Source organism: Pelophylax lessonae (assembly GCF_965119305.1).
Source record: "Pelophylax lessonae genome assembly, chromosome: 11".
NCBI lineage: Eukaryota > Metazoa > Chordata > Amphibia > Anura > Ranidae > Pelophylax > Pelophylax lessonae.
Window position 1 is genome coordinate 24711763 of NC_138778.1, and position 19852 is coordinate 24731614.

The 19852-nt window shown below is 41.1% G+C and overlaps 1 protein-coding gene across 2 annotated transcripts in view; it reads right to left on the minus strand.

The window, feature by feature from the left end:
* The window catches only part of MBTD1 (mbt domain containing 1), a 75418-nt gene that overhangs the window by 41446 nt on the left and 14120 nt on the right, over positions 1-19852 (minus strand). For both annotated transcript variants that reach the window (XM_082272476.1, XM_082272475.1), the window contains exons 7-12: positions 18652-18740; positions 15956-16190; positions 15602-15657; positions 12913-13017; positions 12613-12760; positions 10535-10617 (exon numbers count right to left, since the gene is read on the minus strand). In XM_082272476.1, coding sequence (XP_082128602.1) covers positions 10535-10617; positions 12613-12760; positions 12913-13017; positions 15602-15657; positions 15956-16190; positions 18652-18740 — 716 coding nt within the window. The remainder of the gene's footprint in view (positions 1-10534; positions 10618-12612; positions 12761-12912; positions 13018-15601; positions 15658-15955; positions 16191-18651; positions 18741-19852) is intronic.

Here is a 19852-nt window from a genome sequence, read left to right on the forward strand (position 1 = left end):
GAGACCCCCTGTACAAATGTAATAAATAGCGAGAGGATTGTATTGTATTGTGGAATGCGTATAAAGCATATATGAGGGGCATTTTGATTAAAATGTCATCATATATTAACCGCCAAAGGGAAAAAAAGATAGGAGATATTCTTGATAGAATAGCTTTGGGGGAAAAAACAAATAAAGAAAATTCCACTTCACAATGTACACAGACTATGCTGAAACTTAGATAAGAACTAAGGTTACTTTTGTTAAATAAACAGGAATATCACCTGAAGGTCCTTAAAGCTAAAGAATATGGCCTGGGTAATAGGGTGGGATGTTGGTTAGCTAAAAAAAGTGAAATCTAAACAATTTAGTAACAAAATAGAAGCACTTTTACACCCTCATTCACATAGGAGGTTAACAAATCCTAGAGATATTGCCAACGCCTTTGCAGATTACTATCAGTCATTATATGATCTTCAAAAGGATACAACTATTCCCCAACCTACCACAGAGATTATCTCAAACTATTTGGCATGGATTTCGTTACCTAAACTTACAGAGGACCAATTGAGCTCAATTTCCCAACCACTTTCAACCTCAGAAAATTAGCTCAGTTATCATCAAACTCCCTAATCCGGAATCACCGGGGGAGGACGGGTTTCCCAATGAATTCTATAAAAATGTATCTACAGAAGTAGCTCCCCACTTAAAATCAGTATTTGAATTAGCAGCCTCCACTGGTACATTCCCATCGGAAATGTTGAAGGGATTAATTGTTACAATCCCCAAGCAAAAAAAGGATACTGAGGACCCTTCATCGTATAGGCCAATTGCCTTATTAAATGCAGATATTAAAATCTTTGCCAAGCTTTTAGCAAGTAGACTGCAGAAGTTTTTACCCCAGTTGGTACATGCAGACCAGGTGGGATTTGTGCCAGGGCGGCAGGCTCCTGATGGCACGAGAAGACTTTTGAATCTGCTGACACGGATGGGATCCTGTCGGACGCCTTCCCTGCTACTTTCTTTGGATGCGGAGAAGGCGTTCGACAGGATCCATTGGGGCTATTTGGAGGCAGTGCTGCATAAATTTGGGATTGTGGGTTGGTTGGAAAAAAATATAATGGCTCTTTATTCTAGACCAACAGCAAACGTACTTACATCGGGATTATCTAAATCGGTTGGGATAACTAATGGGACTAGGCAGGGATGTCCCCTCTCACCAGTTGTCTCTGCGTTGCTTATGGAGCCTTTTGCTCAGAGTATTAGGAGCAACGCGAAGATAACAGGCTGGAAAGTTGCTGAAGTTGAACATAAGATTAGCTTATTTGCTGATGATGTCATGTTAATCATTACAAATCCAGCGTCGTCTTTAATAGAAGTAGAGAAAATGATAAATGATTTTAGTGCAGTATCATATTACAAATTAAACATTACAAAATCAGATTATGGGTGTTCATGTTCCCACGTCAGTACAGAAATATATAACCGAAAAATTTTCCTTTACATGGTCCTCGTATATACCATTCTTGGGGATTAATTTAACTTCATCTATTTCCCAACTTTATGATTACAATTATAAACCCTTTCTGGATACTTTATCACGACAAACTGGAGAACTTAAGGTTCAAGATTTGACTGTAGCAGGCAGAGTGGCTATGTTAAAAATGATTATACTTCCCAAACTACTTTGTTTCGTACGTTGGCAATTCCCTTACCACCCCAATATTGTGTCTCTGTTCAAAAGTGCTTCAATCAAACTATATGGGAAGGAAAACCACCCCGATGTGCATGCCTCATTATGAGGAGACCTAGGAGGCATGGGAGTTCCTTGGGTTTCTGCATATTATAAAGCATCTGTATTAGACCAATTGAAATATTGGTGGACACCTGTGCAGCACAAATTGTGGCTGGGATTAGAGACAGATGATTGTAATCAAGAAAATCTTAGGGCTACAATGATAGCTGTAATGATTGGAGCTGTTGTGTCCAATATCCAATCTATTACAGTGCAAACTGCCTATACAACGTGGGCAGAAGTATTTTGTTCGCCTCTGGAATATGGGGTGACATGTGAACTCCCTACTCCCCTGTCAGTTCTCACGTACTTCATCCCAAATGTTGATATAAAAGTGTGGTTGAGAAAGGAGGTTAAATGCTTGAAAGATCTATATAATGAAACAGGGATTCATTCTTTTGAATATTTTGTTCACCAGTATAGAATACCACCGTCAGCTCTTTTGAGCTATTATGAAATATTTTCCTTTCTACGGAAAAATAGCCTTCCTTCATATGTTAAATTACCCATTTCTATATACAAATTGTATCAAGCACCCTTGGCTACTGCCAACGGTATATCAGTTATTTATGATATATTGAACAAGCATAACACCTATTCTAAACCCACTACCGTTCTTAAATGGGAAAAATTACTGGGGAAATCTTTCCCGGAAACTAACTGGCTAAAAGCTTTTGCTGCCACATACGCTTCCTCAAAATGTACTAATCATTGGGAATTATATCAAAAGACTTTAAATTTTTGGTATTTGACCCCCACTAAACTTTCCAAATTTTACCCCTTAACTCCAGCATTATGTTGGAGAGAGTGTGGTGAACAAGGGACGCTATTCCATATAGTTTGGGAGTGTAAATCGATTAGAGCATTTTGGAACAAAATATTCTCTATGATCTCAGAAGTCGTGGAAAAAAACATAATTCCAAGTCCTGAGATGGCGATCTTGCACCTAAATATCCATGAGATAGCTATAAAGTACCGAGTAGTGGTTTTACATCTTTTATTAGCGGCAAAACTCTTAATCACAAGAAGATGGAAATCTCAGGAGATACCATCTCCCTCTGATATTGTTACATTACTTAATCAGCAATGTGAGATGGAAAAAATTATGGCTACTGTAAGTTCGGCGAAGAAAATATTTGCGGTTAGATGGAATCCATGGCTAAACAATCTAAGATGTATGGTGACAATGGATTAGATAAGGTATGTGTGTTAAAGGATTGCTTAGTAGGAATGAATTTATTGATCTTGAGGTAAAATGTGAATGGGCTATGGGGAATAGGTCTCTTCTATTATAAGATCGACGTCTAGTGGCGATAGATAGAAAATAATGAGCATATATATATATATATATATATATATATATATATATATATATATATATATATATATATATATATATATATATATATATATTAGGGCTGGGCGATATGGCTGAAAACTGTATCACGATATCAGTGTTTCATATCGGTCGATATCATAGAAACATAGAATGTGTCGGCAGATAAGAACCATTTGGCCCATCTAGTCTGCCCAATATATCTGAATCCTATGAATAGTCCCTGGCCCTATCTTATATGAAGGATAGCCTTATGCCTATCCCATGCATGCTTAAACTCCTTCACTGTATTTGCAGCTACCACTTCTGCAGGAAGGTTATTCCATGCATCCACTACTCTCTCAGTAAAGTAATACTTCCTCATATTACTTTTAAACCTTTGCCCCTCTAATTTAAAACTGTGTCCTCTTGTGGTAGTTTTTCTTCTTTTAAATATGCTCTCCTCCTTTACCGAGTTGATTCCCTTTATGTATTTAAAAGTTTCTATCATATCCCCTCTGTCTCTTCTTTCTTCCAAGCTATACATGTTAAGGTCCTTTAATCTTTCCTGGTGAGTTTTTTCCTGCAATCCATGAACTAGTTTAGTAGCTCTTCTCTGAACTCTCTCTAGAGTATCTATATCCTTCTGGAGATATGGCCTCCAGTACTGCGCACAATACTCCAAGTGAGGTCTCACCAGTGTTCTGTACAGCGAAAAGAGCTTATACCTCTCCCTATACATCCAAGCATTCTGCTGGCATTTCGTGCTGCTCTATTACATTGTCTTCCCACCTTTAAGTCTTCTGAAATAATTACTCCTAAATCCCTTTCCTCAGATACTGAGGTCAGGACTGTGTCAAATATTCTATATTCTGCCCTTGGGTTTTTACGCCCCAGGTGCATTATCTTGCACTTATCCACATTATCCAAATTTCAGTTGCCAGAGTTCTGACCATTCTTCTAGTTTTCCTAAATCCTTTTCCATTTGGCGTTTCCCTCCAGGAACATCAACCCTGTTACATATCTTTGTGTCATCAGCAAAAAGACAAACCTTACCATCGAGGCCTTTTGCAATATCACTTATGAAGATATTAAACAAAATTGGTCCCAGTACAGATCCCTGAGGTACCCCACTGGTAACATGACCTTGTTCTGAATGTTCTCCATTGACTACAACCCTCTGTTGTCTGTCACTCAGCCACTGCCTAATCCACTCAACAATATGGGAGTCCATGCTCAATGACTGCAGTTTATTGATAAGTCTTCTATGTGGGACAGTGTCAAAAGCCTTACTAAAATCTAGATATGCAATGTCTACTGCACCTCCACCGTCTATTATTTTAGTCACCCAGTCAAAAAAATCTATAAGATTTGTTTGACATGATCTCCCTGAAGTAAACCCATGTTGTTTTTCATCTTGCAATCCATGGGATTTAAGATGTTCCACAATCCTATCCTTTAATAGGGTTTCCATTAATTTGATTACTATTGATGTCAGACTCACTGGTCTATAGTTGCTCGATTCCTCCCTACTACCTTTCTTGTGAATGGGCACGACATTTGCCAATTTCCAATCTTCCGGGACGACTCCTGTTACTAATGATTGGTTAAATAAATCTGTTAATGGTTTTGCCAGCTCACCACTAAGCTCTTTTAATAATTTTGGGTGTATCTCATCAGGACCCTGTGACTTATTTGCCTTCACTTTAGACAGCAATCTTAGAATGTCTTCCTCTGTAAAGACACATGCATCAAATGATTCATTAGTCATCCTTTCAAGTGGAGGTCCTTTTTCTTCTGTAAAAACTGAACAGAAGTATTCATTAAGGCAGTCGGCTAGCCCTTTATTCTCTTCTACATACCTTCCGTCCTTTGTTTTTAATTTAGTTATTCCTTGTTTTAATTTCCTTTTTTCATTTATATATCTGAAGAATGTCTTATCCCCCCTTTTTTATAGACTGAGCTAGTTTTTCTTCTGCCTGCGCTTTAGAAGTTCTTATAACTTGCTTGGCCTCTTTCTGCCTAATCTTGTAGATTTCCTTATCTTCATTGCTCTGGGTTTTTTTTATAATTACATACAAAATGCTAGCTTTTTATTTTTAATGATTTGGGCCACTTCTGCTGAGTACCACAGTGGTCTCTTCCTTTTTTTGCTTTTACTGACAAGTCTAATGCAATTTTCTGTTGCCTTCAATAATGCACCTTTTAAGTAGTCCCATTTCTCCTGGACTCCATGTAATCCGTACCAGTCTGATAAGGACTCATTTATGACTAATTTCATTTTTGAAAAGTCTGTTTTTCTAAAATCTAAAACTTTTGTTTTTGTGTGGTGTGACTCTTTCACAGTTGTTATATTAAACCACACTGACTGGTGATCACTGGATCCCAAGGTTTCGCCTACAATGACATCATATACCGAATCCCCATTTGTGAATACCAGATCCAAAATGGCCTCCCTCCGGGTTGGCTCCTCAACCACTTGTTGCAGAGACAACCCCAGTAGGGAATTTAGAATATCTGTACTCCTGGTAGAACTTGCTATTTTGGTTTTCCAGTTTATATCTGGAAGATTGAAATCTCCCATAATGATAACTTCTCCTTTCAATGTCATTTTAGCTATTTCTTCAACTAGTAGATCTAGTTCTTTGACTTGACCAGGTGGTCTATATATCACACCTACACGAGTTACTGCATGATTAGCAAACTGCAACGTAACCCAAACTGACTATGTTGGCCTCACCAACTTGTATTAGGTTAGATTTAATGCTATCTTTCACATACAGGGCCACTCCTCCTCCTTTCTTGCCTTCTCTGTCTCTTCTGTATAAAGAGTACCCTGGTATGGTTATGTCCCAGTCATTTCTTTCATTAAACCATGTCTCCGTAACAGCCACTAAATCTACATTCTCAGATGCCATAATTGACCCAAGTTCATTGATTTTTTTACCTAAACTGCGAGCATTTGTAGACAGGACTCTGAGCTTATCATTTCTTAACCTCTGTGCTTCTGACCTGTTCTGGCATTGTTTCGGGGGGCAATTGGACTCTTGTAATCCCACTCTTTTCCCCCCCTTCCTAGTTTAAATACTCTTTCGCAAATTCTTGGAGTTGTTCACTAAGTACATTTGTTCCTTTGAGAGAAAGATGCAAACCATCTTTTTTGTACAGTTCCTTTCTATTCCAAGTAGAGCCATCATGAGAAACAAAGCCAAATCCTTGCTCTTGACACCATTTACTAAGCCATATGTTGAACTCCTTTATGCGCCTCTGCCTATCATTCTGAACATTATGCACAGGCAGAACTTCAGAAAATGAAATGGTGGATGCAAAATCCTGTACGTCATTTCCAAGTGTGATAAAAGATTTTTTCACCTCTGACACTTCATTGCAAGCCAGGTCATTTGTCCCTAGATGGACAAGAACATCCACGTCCCCTTCCTGCTTTGCTTGCTTAACAATATATCGGTAATTATTGATATATTTTATTACCCATTTAAAATAAGGACCCTAGGGTGAGAATGCAGGGCGGCGGGCATGGTATATATAGAAACCCCATTGTGTGAGGGTTAAACTGAGTTGGATGGAAGGTTCCACTTTCCTATTTCTCTCCCTGTTCTTTCCTCTTCTCCCTTTTTTTTTTTTTTTTTTTTTTTTTGAGGTAAAATGTATGATCAATAATTTTATTGCAACATTTTATGTTGATATTTTGTTGTTTGTTTCTTTTGTGTATGTGTATTATTTATTTTTTTTTGGAAAATTACAATAAAAGAGATATTGAAAGGAGAATAAATAGCGAGAGGCCAAAGGCCTCTTTCACAAAATAGAAACGGCAGATACCTGAACCTTGGTATTGTTGAAAGCCAAACGCTGGTCCAAATCCAGCTGTAGGAAGAAGTAGACCACCTGGTTTTAAGCAACATAGAAAGCAAAGATTCAGGTTCCCCTGTCCCTTAGAACCTGGGCTTCAACAGCAATGCCATTAAAGCCAGCGTCTGAGAAGCAAGTGGGCCCTTGGAACAGACGTTCCTGACAATTTAGTAGTGCCTGCAGGGAGCCAAACATTTTGCCAGGTTGGCATACCAAATTTGCCCGAGTCAGTCTGGAGCAATGAGGTTCTTTGGAATGTCCTCAAACTCAATCCTAAAGAGCAGACAAGCAAGAAGTTTAAGAACATGCATAGATCAGGGTGTATTAATCAGGGTGCAGTGTGCTATTGAACCTACGGGAAGAAAGTCTATATTTAAGTGCAGGTGTCCACTCTCAGGTCCAAGCTCTGCCAGCTGGGAAAATCTGCCTGTCCAATTGTCTATGCCTAAAATGTCTATGGGTAACATTGCAGGAATGTGAAGGTCAGCTCAAGAGAGAATACGTTTTCTTTTTTGTCAATGACACTTGGTTCCTCCCTGATGGCCGTTTGCCATCGCCTTGGTTCTGTTCAACGGCATACAGATCAGATGACCCACCAACAGGGTGGTCTAACACCGAAGGGTCAGCCAAATTGCCCACAAATACAGGATGTTTGTCAAGAGGCAAGATTTCTCAGACGACAAGGTGACCAGGATGCCTTCCCAGTCTGACAGGCTGTTGTCCATCAGGGGGATCTTTGAAAAGATGGGAAGAAAGGATTTTCCTGACTCAAGAACCAGATTCCTTGTTCACAAAGCCAGGGATAGCCTTGTTTTTGGCATCAACTTAACTGACATGTCCAAATACAAACAGGCATGAGTGTTACATTGCAGCTGTCTGTAAAGAAGTTAGGTGAAGGGGACTGCCTCAAAAAAGGCTACCGTCAGCTCCAAGACTCATGCAAAAGCGGAGGAGGTCAGCTAAGAGTGTCACAATGGGTGGTCCAATGCTGAAGGGGCAGACAAATTGCCCAAAGCGCTAGGATGTTAATCAGGAAGCAAGATTCTTCAACAGCCAAGTCACCTGCACTAATAATGTGCCCAGGGCTACTCCCCAACCCAAAAGGTAGCCCTTCACAAGGAAAATCTACCAAAAACCAGGAAGAAAGTATTTCCCCGACTCCAGGGACAGATTCCTGAGCCACCAAGCCAGAGACAGCATGGTCTCTGACATTGACCAAATTGACCTGTTGAGACCGGACTGACTTGCCCTTTGGTGATCTAGGTCTCTCTGGTTGAATGCTCCTCTTCGCTTGGGTACAGTAAAAAGGTGGGAACCTTGGAACGGTTGGTGACTGGGGTAACCAACATCCTAATCCAGATGTCAAACTAAGCAATAGTTAGATCATTTTTAAAGGGCTTTAGATCAATCAAACATGGTTTGAAAAAGTAAAGTCATATCCAGGATTGAGTTTACAACTGGATCCTCACAAAACTGGAACCAACGACTTATCAATTGGGTCCTTAAAGATAGAACCTTGCTGAGGAAAGACATGGCCAGATCCACAGTGGGAATGGACTGTTTTTCTGAACAAAGTACTCGCAAAACTGATACAACACTAACGCTTGGGGGAGCAAAATTCTTATTCGGGTGCTTCCGATCTCTGTGTTGAAAAGCCAGTGATATAGCAATTTCTAAACTCTTCACAGCCTTAGAAGTGTTAAACAACCGAATACTGGAAACAGTACTGGCAGCAACAGGCGATCCTCTAGTTTCTGAGTTGTATGCATTGCATCATAAAGAGCCAAAATGATCTACCTAATTTAGGAGTAATAGCAGAAGACTGCGACTCCTCGGTGTTAAGCTCATAGGACTTAAGCGACTCAGAAACCAGTGTCTCAGTAGCCAATGGCTCAGAAACTGTTAAAAGGAAAAAGTAAAGCCAAAGCTTGTTTGGCTGTACTTCTGTGAATCACAGGCGTGCAGTTTGTACTGCACTCCTGGGACCCCTTTTCAGCAGACAGCGGGCTGAATTTTGCGGTCTGCTGATGTCACAGAGCTGGTCGAGGGTCGAGAAAGATCAGTCGCGATCCACCTAGACCCCTGGACCAGCATCTGGCTCAGCAAGCCACTAGCTCTCTGCTCGGGGAGCTGAGAGAACCGAGCGATCGGCAGTGTTTGATTGATCGGTTCCCCGTGTTAGAGCAAGCAGGGGACAGATGCAGCATTAGACCAATGCTGCATCCACCGAGGTAGGATTCTCTATAAAAGAAAAAAAAAATCCAATACTCTTTTAAGGCTTCCTCTAAGTCTGATACAGTATCTGCTTTAGGTGGCACGGAAGCATGCTTGTGGCCTCTGCAATCCAAGTCAGCAAATAAGTGGGTAACTTGGGTCATAAAGTCTTGCATGACCGTAATGAAGACCTCAGCCAAAAGGGCAGAGGACCCAGCCACACGCGTCAGAGCTAAATTGGACTAAGAGGTTGGAAGAGACTAAGACGGACCATAAATTATGCAATTTTCTTTCCTGCAGCCATAGGTTGCAGGAAAGAAAATTCTTGATTTTCCCCAGACAGTGTCAGTGTTGATGGGGGTATCCTTCCTTCTGGCGGGGATTCTTCCCTGCTGGCAGATCACAACGATTACTGCTGGTGGCTTTAGTCACCTGGAAGTAATCACATGCAAATAAATCCAGCAGGCTCGTTTCCATCGATCAACTCCCTGCTGAACCAGCCAAGATTGGATCCATCTATGGCTGGTCTAAGAGGAGAATAAAATGATTCCATGCTGCAGACATTGGCGCCATCAGTAGGCTCCTTGTTTCTTGAGTGAAAAAAAAAAAAATGGCAGAAAAATGATGGGTGTCTACAGGTTCTTATACAGTAAACTCCATCGCGGTTCAGTTTTTGCGGTCCCGGTATATTGCGTTTTTTTTTGTAATGTTATTTTACTATATAAATCATTAAAAATGAAATATTTTTGTGTTTTTCCATAGCTCTTGCTATGTCTTAGGTGTTTAAATGAGTTTCTATTGTTTTAAAAGTGTGTTTAAAGACCTTAAAATGCTTTTACACGTATAGTGACAGTAAAAAAAAACATGCCTACAATGCATTTTAATAGGGGTTTTCTATTTCGCAGATTTTCACTTTTCGCGGCTGGGTCCGGAACGTAACCCCCGCAATGGAGGGGGGTTTACTGTATTTGCCAGTATCCAATCCTCCTGTAGACAGCAGTATAACCTGAAGGTTAAAGACTTCGCTGTGACCCTCAATGGAGGAAAAAGAAAGACAGCCTAAAACAACTTTATCTCTCTTTTGCAAGATCGTTTTATCAATCCACCAGATACCGAACAATAAAATAACAAAGGCAGATGTTTAAAGTTCGAATTATTGTATAACATAAAGGACAGCAAGTGTTTGTTATTCACAGCATTACCAAATTAAAAAGTTAACAAAAAAAAAAAAAGAAGAAGAGAAGCCACATCTAAGGACTGGAAAGCTGCAATATATTACATCTTTTTTTTTGGGCTTAGCTATTCAATAAAGCATTTCACATTCCCAATTACCATCCACACCAGCTTTACAAGTTTTACATTACCTTGTTGAAAAGCTTCACAGGAGCTGCTATAGATCCAGTTTCCCTGAGGTAGTCAAACCATTTGAAAGGTAGTTTAGTATATCCTGTAAAACCGATAAAAATAAATCTTCTGATTTTGAGATTACAGGGATGTAAAACATGAAATACATAAAAACATTCTGAATTCAGTTTAACCTGTACCCAGTTAATATTGGTCTGCTCATTAGTGCAGAGACTGCTGCAATTGAAAAGCAACCCCAGGCTCTTTTCTACCCATTTCTGATTTTGTTTAATAACGAATTCCATAGCAGATCATATGGATTATCTGCATTTCATAGAAACAATTCAATAAAAACAATCTACCATTTTTAGGAGTCTCCACAGCTAAGGAGTAGAGAACAGCAAAGAAAGAATGGTTATCTTGGGAATATTATGGGAGTACCATGTGCCATCAGAAAATGTAATCTCTTAGTACTTAAAAATATATCTTAAAATTTTATAGAAACTACTGGAAAAGAAAGCCCATGATGGACACCATCACAAACTATGTGCCTGTTCTCAGAATCCCAACTGCCTTCTGGGTAACGACAAAGCAATTTGTACTGAGCAGAGATTGAGAAACTTCTATTCCATTTAAGGAATCAAACCCTGTGGGGTTGGTTTACTAAAGGCAAATAGACTGTGCACTTTGCAAGTGCAGCTGCACTATTTTTTCTTTGTAAAAGTCAATGTGTGTATAGCTTAACTTGTTAACCTCCCTAGCGGTATTCCAGAGTGTGGCTCGGGGTTTATTGTCAGTACCAGAAGCGGTTACTCCGAGCCACACTCGGAATTACCCCAGAATCAAACTCTCCTTCCCTGCGATCCCCCGCTGTCCTCCCTGTCGTCCTCACACTCTCTCCCCACTCTGTGCTCGGCAGATGCCGGCACTTGCCTTTCCGGTTCCCTTCCCTGCGAGCATTGCAACGCAGGGGGGTGGAACCGGTGGCAATTTCAAAAATATAAATACACTAAATGACATGATACAAAGCTGTGATCCTAACAGGTTACACTGTGTCATCCCATTTCACCACAGGATTTCACCTGGTGACTTTTCCAGTGCCCTGCCTGTGCTTTTCCAGTTCTTTTTGCCTGGAAAATAGAGAATGACCATGGCTTCCAAAAAGCGTTTTGCGCAAAAGCGCTTTTAGACGAACTGGAAACCAGCGACAGCGAAACTGAGTTACTTGAAGAACTGACCGATAGCGATTCGTGGGAAAATTCATCATTAGGTACGGAAAGTGACGACAGCAATGATTCTGATGTCTCTTTCTGGCACATAGTTGTGGAATTTGGGAAGTATATCAATTGATTATTCAGAATTTCTAACGGAGCGATGTGCCAGAGAGAGACATCAGAATCGTCGCTGTCGTCACTTTCCGTACCCGGTGACAAATTTTTCCACAAAACGCTATCGCTCAGTTCTTCAAATATCCCTGTTTTCCAGTTCGTCTAAAAGCGCTTATGCGCAAAAAGATGCTTTTTGGACGCCATGGTCGTTCTCAATTTTCCAGGCACAAAGAACTGGAAACGCACAGGCAGGGCACTGGAAAAGCCACCAGGTGAAATTGGATGATACAGTGTAATCTGTTAGGATCACAGCTTTGTATCATCTCATTTGGTATATTTACATTTTTGAAATTGCCGCCTGTTCCACCCCCCTGTGTCGCAACGCTCGCAGGGAAGGGAACCGGAAGACAGGTGCCGGCATCGGCTGAACACACAGCGGGAGAACGGCAGGGGATCGCAGGGGAAGGTGAGTTTTAAAATATAAAACAGATTTCCATGCAAAACAATGTACCGCTTTTAGCACAGAAATCCTGACATAATCAGACCACCAGGCAGGTTAAAGAATGCCCAATCAGGTGCAAGAAATAAAAAAAAATAAAAAAAAAGGCATTTTTGCTTGCACTAGATGATTAGATGATGGAAACCAGCAAAGCTTTACAACATTTACTAAGCTGTGAGGAAAATGAGTGCAACTGCACAATCTATTTGCCTTTACAACTACCAGTGTGTCACCCTGTATTAAATATCTGAAATCCTATATACAACCTTACCTCGCGGCGGAGTTAGTTCAATCTTGTTAATTTCACAGAAGCCAACAGGGAATATTGAGGGTGATAAAGCATGATAACAAAACCAGTCTGAACCATCTGCTGCTTCTGACCCGTCAATTCCAATCATCAGGTAGCCCTCGGCTAATACCTTAAGGTGCACATAAAACAAATGTGTCAAGATGGATGGAACCAGAATTGCTTGATTTAATCAAACAGTTAATGAGCCTATATTAAAGTGTGTACCGATACCTAAATCCAAGCCAATGAACATGCAACTACAGTAACATGAAAGAGAATCACCTTTCGAATGGTAGCTACACATATCGCAGAGAGGTTTAGTGGATCAATAGCTTCCAGTTTCATCCCTTCCTTGAACCAGTCAGAGTTTTGGTCAACATCTTTGACCTAATGAAAACAAAAGAACATAACTTCATTTAAAACTGGAACTATGGCAAAAGTGAAACACCCAATAATCTGGGTATGGGATTCATGTGACTTGCTCCCCTTTATCACACAGGGGCACTGGTAATTGCCAGGGATTGGTGGGGGGTACTTAATCGGAAACATACGTAAAGTGGGAACTACGGGCAAAATCAAACATGATGTATATGCTGTAGTCTGTCACTAGTGTTAACACTGAATTTTTTGCAACACAGCTTTATTACCCTGCAGAGTTGTCACCCTGTGGGCAGAACAGTTTTAAAGGAAAATTAAAGCCTAAATCTCGACAACACTATTTAAGTAGTGTGACTGTGTTCACCGTCACTGGGAGTGAAAGACAGATAATTAATGGTTGAATTGCTTCAGATGGGACAGTAATATTTGTCAGCAATAGCTCTTAGGAAATGTATGAAGATGAATGGTTTGACTTTTCAGATTGCTAGATAGTGGGATGGGGTTTGTTATTGGCAAGTGCCTGTATTCCATTGTTCTATTGTGCCTGTCTGCCTTGAAATAAACTTATGATGGGATGTATATGTGTATGCGGATTGGCTGCTAAGGGGGAGGGGGGGATAGTCCCACACTGTATATCTCTTTGTGCATGTGTTTGAATAAACAGTCTGTTTTTACCCCTTCAGGAAGTCTCGACTCATGTTTGGGGGAATATGCTACAAGGGATTGCTATGCTCTTCATATTCCCTTGAATAATCACTAAGCTCTTGTAAGAGCTTGTTCCTGCTTCACTCTCTGGGGAAAGAGAGGTTCATCCACGGGAACCTGGAGCCTCGTCGTAGATCCAGGGTGGGTAGGAGACACCCAAAACCCAACCAAGCTGCGGTGGTTCGCGGGGTCTGAGGTGGTTATGGTGTCTGGTGGAGTGCTTGGAGCCCTCGGGAAGCACTAGGAGCATCCATCAACAGAGGTACCCAGTTGGGGTGCCGGTTAATCCCTTACAAGTAGTTACAGCAACAATCATTTTTTGGGGGGTTTAATGGCTAAGTTCACCTTTAAAAAAGATTATATATCCATTTACATTTGCAGAAAAAAAAATGTGCACTTTTATTTATTTTCTTTTACAGGAGCCTGCAAAGCATTGCACCCATGATCAGTGGATTGGATGTGCAATGCAAGACTACTGCAAACAATCCCTCCAGCTTTCTGCCTGTACCTCTGCACAAGCTTTCAGTTACTAAGCTGGAGGAAGGGTCAATGGACCACAATTGCTCCGATTACCGTACTTGTGGTCGATTGAGAACAAGTGTACAAGTCGGTCTGCTTTGATGGCAGATGGGACTTGTAGTTTACTCATTCACAGCCATGCCGATTTTAATGTACAAGTCCTGTCAAATGCCATCTAAGCCTAAACCCCAAACTAGCTACTCTGTAAAGCAAAGAGGTCAAAACTTATTTATTCTGAAGCTCTCTGGTCCGGTCACATGATTGGCACCCAGCATCATCTTTAGTAGAGAGGAGGGACAGCCGACAACGGATGCCCTATAATGAGCATTTGGGTGACATCATCACGGCTCTGCAGCCATTGTTCGCAATCTCTCCTCTACACTGAAGCCGGCCACTGAAGTGATCATGTGACTGGACCAGAATAGGTAAATATAGACATCTTTCCTTTACATGGTAGTTAGTATAGGGCTTAGATAGCAATAGACTGGACTTCTCCTTTCACCTGTCAGGTTTTTACTTCTATCACAGGTGTCTTTAGAGAAAACTACACACACTTGCTGTCCAGCTGATAATGATTTGTCAGACAATAAGTGAGAGAAAGTGTTCAATAGCAACACAGGCAGAAATAAAAATGCTAGGAGAAATAAGAGAAGGCTGGAAATCGGGTCAGATTTTGACTGCGGTGTCGCTGTTGTGGATTTTCCTTCACTTCCTGTCTGGTGAAACAGCTGTCAGCCGGACAGGAAGTGAGGGGGAACCACTCTGATGCAGCCACAGTAAGCAGTAAAGACTAAGCAGGAGTTTTAATCCTTCTCCACTCGAGGCATAAGTGGCTTGATGTACAATTGAATTTGAAGTGTTTCTTTTGACATCAGATCCACTGGTGGTAGTGAGGTACTACAACTGCCGAACCACTGATGTTTGAATCTGATAATTTTCCAACACAGGCAGTACCGAATATGGTCTCGTTTACGCGGGGCATGCTAAAGTAAACACCCATGGAAAGCCATGGTAATCTGCATGGGGATACCCAGATGTTTTGTGCATCCCCATTCAGGCAGTCCCATTGACGTGAATTGGGGTGCAGCTGTATGGACACAGCTGCTGCTCCCAATTTGAAATCCATGTGGGTGCATATCCCTGAACTCACACAGTATGCATTCGGGGGCTCGCACCCGCATGGATAGCAAAATTGGGAGCAGCAGCTGTGTCTGTGCAGCTGCTGTGTTCCAAATGACATCAGTGGGACCTGCCTGCAAGAGGATGCACGGAACACCCTACATGGATGAGACCTAAATAATGCCAACTACACGAGAACATAGAGCTTTAGGAAATTGTGCCAGGAAAGATGTCTAATATGAATATTTACCTTTATAAATAAGTGTGAAGGCGCATTAAAGTGAGATTCATTCTTCTTTAAGATGTCTGAAAAGAATAAAACACATCAGTTGGATTCTACCCTTTTTTTAATTTTAGAACTCTGAGTAATGTACAGGAAGCCACAAAGCTACAGGCTTTGAATAGCAGTCTCATTCAGACTATGCAGCCACTACCTGGCTATATATTGTGGCAGATGTGTGTGAAATACAAAACAGAATTTTAAATATTTTTGTTTCTTGGTAAAACTGCTCAGTACATGTATTTCACTGTTTGATTGCAGCTTTGATTTAATGTACGAGAAAGATAAAGGCGCACAGGAAACACAACCCAGCTGTGCATGTACCTGATCTCTTAAACCGATGGCCTATGCTTCGAGACCATCCGATAGGATGAATGAGAGGGCTGTACATGTGACACCAGAAGTCGTCAGTCTTGTCCTCACTCTCCTCGTACACCAGTCGCAGCCGACCCCCGATTACGCTGTCTACGACTGCTACTCGCGTCCGGCAGAGGTGTGTTTTGTCGACTACTTCTACCCTCATTGAAGGCTTGAAGGGATACTGCATATTCTCTGACACCTTTTAATGAAAGAAAAAAAAAAAAAAGAAGAGGCACAATGTAACTTTAAAGTGGTTGTAACCTATTGCAGTCTCTGCATTAAAGTAAAAAGTAGGGATGTGCCGATACAGTTTCAGTCAAGTACTCGCGGATAACCCGTACTGATACTTAGACGTGCGATTTTTATTCTTACAAAATGAATAAGCTCAAATTGCACTGCAAAGAAATCGGATGGGATTTCCCTTCTGCTCCTGTGTGAATCCCAGCTGGTCATAGGGACTTCAGCCTGGGCTCACACAGGAGCAGCGCGGGAAAGTGGATGCGATTTGGACAGGAATCACACCGCTTTCCTGTTCAAACTGCATGCAAATCTTTGTACCATTCATTTTGTATGGGCGCAAATCACACCGTTAAGTATTGGTTTGGGGTATCTGGAGCATTTTTACGAGTACTTGTGAAAATACTCGGTATCGGTGCATCCCTAGTAGAGAGCCTTCCAATACCAGCTCCTCCATCTTTAAACATTTACTGGAGTTCTGTATCGAATCAGCACTGTGCCCGGCTTCAGTTCTCCTCTCCCCTCTCTGTGCTCTCTAAAGCTTGGCTGAGAGTAGTGGGAGCCATTGGTTTCGGTTGCTATTAGTAAAATCATGTGAAGAGGGGGGGGGGGGGGGGCGCCTTCATTCAGTGAATATTAAAAAGGCACTGGATCGGATACTGGTGGGAGAGATTTACTAAAACTAGTGCATACGGAATCTGGTACAGCTGTGCATGGAAACCAATCAGCTACTAGGTGTCATTGTCAAAGCTTAATTAAACAAGCTGAAATTAGAAGCCGATTGGCTCGTGTGTACAGCTACACCAGATTCTGTGTGCACCAATTTGAGTAAATCTCCCCCTATAGGTCTACCATATGACCACTTGAAGTGGACCTGAAGTCCATAAGTTAAATTGGACCTTCCATGCCAAAACGGAAGGTTCGCGTTTTTTGCAGTACCTCTCTCGTTAAAGCCCACCCGTCGAGAGGCCACAGATATGCTTACGGCCGATGGGAAGAGGCCGCTCAGCGCAGGATCACATTATACACACACACACACACACGTGATCTGCACTTCTGGGTATTGGGCGCCGTCGTTGGCATCTCGCTCCTGCTGTGATTCTACACAGCAGTAGCTGATCAATCGGGGTCCACGGACTCAATGTCTGTCGGCACCCACTGATGGTTCTGTACACAGGCAGAATGGCGGTCTATGTAAATAAGGCAGATCGCCATTCTGTCAGTAAGGAAGACATGGATTCTGTGTTCCTGAAAAGGGATACAGATCTATGCCTTCTTCTAGTAAAAGCACCTCCCCTGCAGTAGTAAATCACTAGCTAGGCACACAGTTAATCCTTTGATCACCTCTGAGGTACACCCCTTCCCAGCCTGTGTCAGTACAGTGACAGTGCATGTTTTTAGCACTGATCACTGTAAAGATGTCACTGGTCCTCAAAAAAATGTGTCAGCGTCCTGACTGTCCACCTCAATATCGCAGTCCCGCTACAAGTTGCTGATCGCCGCTATTACTAGTAGAAGAAAAAAAAAACCCTAAATATATCCTATAGTTTGTGGATGCTTTAACTTTTGTGCAAACCAATCAATATAGGCTTTTTGTGATTTTTCTTTACCATAAATATGTAGCAGAATACAAATTGGCTTAAATTGATGAAGAAATTCGATTTTTTAATGATGTGTTTTTATAGCAGAAAATAAAAAAATGGTTTTATTTTTTTTTTTCAAAATTGTCGTTTTTTTTGTTTATAGCACAAAATAAAAACTGCAGAGGTGATCAAATATCACCAAAAGAAAGCTCTATTTGTGGGGAAATGGACATACATTTTATTTGGGTACAGCGTCGCATGACCGCGCAATTGTCAAAGTAATACAGTGCTATATCGCAAAAAAATGCCTGGTCATGAAGAAAGGGGGGGGGGGGTTAAACTTTCCTGGGCAAGTGGTTAAAAGCACTGCTGTCTGTAAATTGCTAATCTCATTAAATTTGGAGTAAGATTTGGTGACAATGCCAACGTGCTGCTCACTGTTCCCTGAGCTGGAGAGAAAGCTTCAGTGTAATAATCTCCCTGCATTTGCTTCACTCAGACTACGCTTTGTGCACCTATTTTGCTGCTTCTTGAATATTACCTCAACAGGTCACCAGATCAGCTCTGATAGCAGAAAGCAAAACCCTGCCGCACCAAGATGTTCACCTCCACACAGGGCAAAATAAGGCATGGAAAGTCAGGAAAGGAGAAACAACCAGCTGCAGTGAGCAAACAGACAATACTGGCAACTAATCCTTTGCCCAATGCTTGCCTCTTCTTTGGCACAGCTTTCACAGCAAGTCATTAAAATTTTGCATTCAGCCAATAAACCGGGAGGGGGTTTTGTTCATCTTTGCAACACAGAGATGAAGACTTACAGGATCTAGAAAGATTTCTTACCTTTTGAGCAAAATCTGCAGGGAGTGTCTTGGAACCAGTTAGTCGCTTGACTAAGAAAGCTTTCCAATTTGAATATTTGTGTTGAATGGCTGTAAAAAGATCAAAACAATTATTTTACAGAAAACACAAAAAAAAAAAAAAGAGAACTAAAAGCACAAAAGCGAAATAAAACATTAAGGTTCCATTCAAACCTGAGCGTATCGATTTCAGGAGTTTTTTTGGGCTTTTTTCAGGCGTTTTTTGCAGGTGTTTGGAGGAAGGCATTGACATCTAACAAAAACGATTGTAATCTGCCAAAAAAGAAGCTCATGCACTTTGAGCTTACGGCATTTTGCTTCAGGCGACAAAGCGCTCAGATGTGAACAGGGGCCATTGAAATGAATGGGATTTTCCTTGTTGGGCGTTTTGAGACTTCAGAGATGAGCGTTTTACGAGCTGAAATACGCTCAGGTGTGAACAGGGCCATATTGTTTCTTAAGATTACAGCTAATAGCCAGTTTAAACTTTCTTACAATAAACAATCACAACTTATTTTGTTTGCAATTATTAAAAGAGTTGTAAAGTCAGAAGGTCATTTGTCTTCATACATTCTATGCATTAGGATAAAAAGCTGCCGCCCCAGCACCCCCCAATACTTACCTGAGCCCCATCTCTGTCCAGCGATGTCCACCAGTCCCTCAGCTGTCCAGACTCTCCCTCCTGATTGGCTGAGACATAGCGGCTTCTGATTTTTGGATCACTTTATAACGTTATTGGACTTTGGATTTACAGTATACATTGGTCATGCACTATATGAATTTGTAGTTTATGATTGATTTTTTTTTTTTATATGCAACATTTATTTTGCTTTGTGGCACTTATTGATCACACTTATACGAGTGCTTGTTTAAAATTATGATTTACAATATTTGCACCAGCACTTTAGGATAGAGCACAAATACACAGTTTCTTGTTGGAATAGGGGATAATTTATTTAATTATCCCTACTTCATTACCTGGGGGAGTGTGGATCTGTGCTGACTCATTTTTTCATTACAATAACGTATTAATGATCACAGAGCTGATGCCGCAGGTACAGTACATAAGCACTTATGGGGTGGCTCAGCAGTAAAGGTTTGGTGGGCTAGGGAGTAGAACTGGGAGGGTTTTTAACAAACCTGACCTTGTCCCAACTTTCATATGCTAGCTAGTACTAAAAGAT